This window comes from Microtus pennsylvanicus, chromosome 3 (assembly GCF_037038515.1).
Source record: "Microtus pennsylvanicus isolate mMicPen1 chromosome 3, mMicPen1.hap1, whole genome shotgun sequence".
Lineage (NCBI taxonomy): Eukaryota > Metazoa > Chordata > Mammalia > Rodentia > Cricetidae > Microtus > Microtus pennsylvanicus.
The window spans coordinates 82,403,888-82,407,081 of NC_134581.1; the positions used below are offsets into that span (position 1 = coordinate 82,403,888).

A 3,194-nucleotide genomic window follows, 5' to 3' on the forward strand; every position below is an offset into this window, starting at 1 on the left:
GTGAAAGATTTCAAGAGGAATTATTTGAGAGTTCATGGAATATGTTAATGTTTTAAGATAAAGCAATATTTATAAGATACACATGAGGAATTGCTAGAAAACTCCCTTAAATTAGATATATCTGTGTTTTGGGTGTTTATGGATCATAGATAGACTTAGATACATTAAATATCTATTTGTACGTCCCATGTTAGAGTTTTAATGGATAGTAAAAATGAAGAGCTATTGAAAACAGGAAACACCAGAATGGAAATCTTGAATTGAGGGTCACATATCAAGCACATATGTGATAAATAACCTTTTTCCTCACTTCCTATATAGAACATCCAGGGAGAAATGCCAGAAAGAAATCACTCCACAGTGACTGAGTTCATCCTTTGTTGGTTAACAGACCAACCAGAGCTGAAGCTTCCTCTGTTCCTCCTCTTCCTTGGAATCTACCTGCTCACAGTGCTGGGGAACCTGGGGATGATCATCCTGATCGTGCTCAGCTCCCACCTGCACACCCCCATGTACTTCTTCCTCAGCAGTCTGTCCTTCATTGACCTCTGTTACTCCACTGTCATTACTCCCAAAATGATGGTGAACTTTGTGGCAAAGAAGAATGTCATCTCCTACCCGGAATGTATGACTCAGCTCTATTTCTTCCTTGCTTTTGTTATATCTGAGTGTCACATGTTAGCTGCCATGGCATATGACCGCTATGTTGCCATTTGTAATCCCTTGCTCTACAATGTCACTATGTCGTACCAAGTCTGTTCCTGGATGATAGGTTGGGTTTATGGCGTGGGCATCATTGGTGCATCTATCCATACTTTCTGCATGCTAAGAGTGGTTTTCTGTAAGGCTAATACAATAAACCATTATTTCTGTGATCTTTTCCCATTGATGGAGCTTGCCTGCTCCAGTACTTTCATCAATGAGGTTTTCCTCCTGTATCTCAGTGCTTTTAACATTCTTGTTCCAACCCTGGCCATCCTGGGTTCTTACATCTTCATCATAGTTAGCATCCTCCGTATCAAATCCACTGAGGGCAGATTCAAAGCCTTCAGCACCTGCAGCTCCCACTTCTCTGCTGTTGCTGTCTTCTTCGGTTCCTTGGCATTTGTGTACCTACAACCCTTCTCATTAAGATCCAAGGACAAAGGCAAAGTGTCTTCTGTGTTTTATACAACTGTTGTGCCCATGCTGAATCCTATGATCTACAGCCTAAGGAACAGGGATGTAAAACTTGCTCTATCTAAGTTATTTCATAAAATGAAGTTCCATGTGTAAAGAAACTTTTGCAATAGCAAAAAGAGAGCACCTACAATCAATAAATTTTATTTTCTAACCCTCATCCAATTAACTTCCAAACAAGAAATTTTAGTTTGGAGTCAAATCCACATCAGAAAAATCTCAGTATCTCCTGCTGGAATCTAACATTCAATTTTTTTCTGAAGACTTCAGCAGCAGCATGGTTTTTCTCTAAATCTATAATAGATCTACTAGAATAAGATACATCCTAATTGCTTAAGAACTTATAGACTTGTGATTCCCATCAACTTAAAGCAGTTAAAAATGTTGCATTATGAAATAAAAATAGACATTTCCAAATAGCACATGGTACCTTGCTTGATGTACTAATCTGTGTGAGAAGCAAACCACTGGAGCCTTTATTATTCTTCCCAGCACTAACATTTTAAAACTTATTACCTCACATCTATTATTTTATCTAAATCCTATAGGAGGAACTGAACAGTGGTGACTTTGTCTTCAGCTTGCCTTCATTTACATGACAAGACACCTCTTGTTATATGTCCGTTACATCATCTTGCAACACCAAAATAGGAAAAATAGAACTTCACTTTGAAAAAAAGAATAAAAGCCCCTTGATTTTTTTAAATAATATTTGACATCTCAATCTATCTTTTCTATTATCACACAAAATTCTCTGTATGTATATCTATTTCATTATTTGTTTATGTTACATGACGTGTGGATGACTTACCACATTCCAGTATAAAATAATACATTTCCTCAAAAGTTTTAATAATTGAAGAGAACATAAATGGGACAGAAATGCCCAAGTTAAAAAGTGTGAGTGCCCTGATTCCGTTTTTTCTAGTACCCTACCACCTAAGCACATGTCAGACCATAATGAATTCTAGTCTTTAGAAATTATAAGAACCTACAGCAGCTGAAAAATGATCACTAATAATCTACAGTGATATGGTAGAAAACAGGAAATTATATTTTTTCTATATCAAGCCATACTTTTTCTAGGCTTCCTTAATGATACTCTATTTTGATGTTAACACAAAAATGAATCTCATTAACCATATTTGTCTCATCTCTTAAAGCACAGGATAAATGCATACTTTATTTTCATTATTAGTCATATAGATATAGAGCATAAATAACTTTCATGTAAGTATTAAGATTTTGTGGATAATTTCTCTTTATAAACTTCTGTCATCAAATACAGCCTCAAAGTAAGTCAATTCATCAGATTTTCTTTATGTTGTTTTCCTTATTTTACCTGTACTGTTCATTTTCCTAAATCATTTAGCTTATTCATAAGTTACAGTTTTATGCAGACTTGTTTGTATTTATCTTATCTGACTCTTAGAAATCCTTCCATGACCATCCTCAGCTAGCAACATAGCAACTTTGCTCCTGAAGATCTGCCAGTCATAATATTTATCCTATGGTCTACCCTGCCATCTTCTCTGAATTGTATTTATAAGGAGTAGGGACTCTGTATTACAAAGCATTTTTTCTTAGCATTAAGTTGGCATTAAAAATATATTAAGCTACAATTCACTTCCATATCTAACTAACTACTTGAAGCATTATCATCATAGTTGTATTTGTATTTAATCTCTATAAATTTGTATATAATTATCAGTCTATTATTGATAGACTGCTTTTGTGAAAATAATGTGTAATATAATGTCCTACAATAATATTTATAATTCTAGAACAAATTTTAGATGTTCCTTGAGTTCTCATAATTATGAGATACTTTTCTGTTTTAGGCACACAGAAACCATGTGATCTGCATAAGATAACTGTAAATATTCAGCAAATATCCTATTAACTAATATAGAAAAATCAAAATATTTCATTGTATTCTCCTAACAATATTTAATTAAAAAATATACATAAGCTTCAGCAATCCTATTATTATTATGAGTCATTAATAAATTGTT

At 34.1% G+C, this 3,194-nt stretch overlaps 1 protein-coding gene across 1 annotated transcript; it reads left to right on the forward strand.

Moving 5' to 3' along the window:
• Window positions 1–330: 330 nt before the first annotated feature.
• Window positions 331–1,275, forward strand: LOC142847154 (olfactory receptor 8G50-like). The gene has a single exon (XM_075967883.1). It carries the CDS (start codon window positions 337–339, stop codon window positions 1,273–1,275), a length of 939 nt encoding a protein of 312 aa, XP_075823998.1. The 5' UTR covers window positions 331–336.
• The last annotated feature ends 1,919 nt before the right edge of the window (window positions 1,276–3,194 follow it).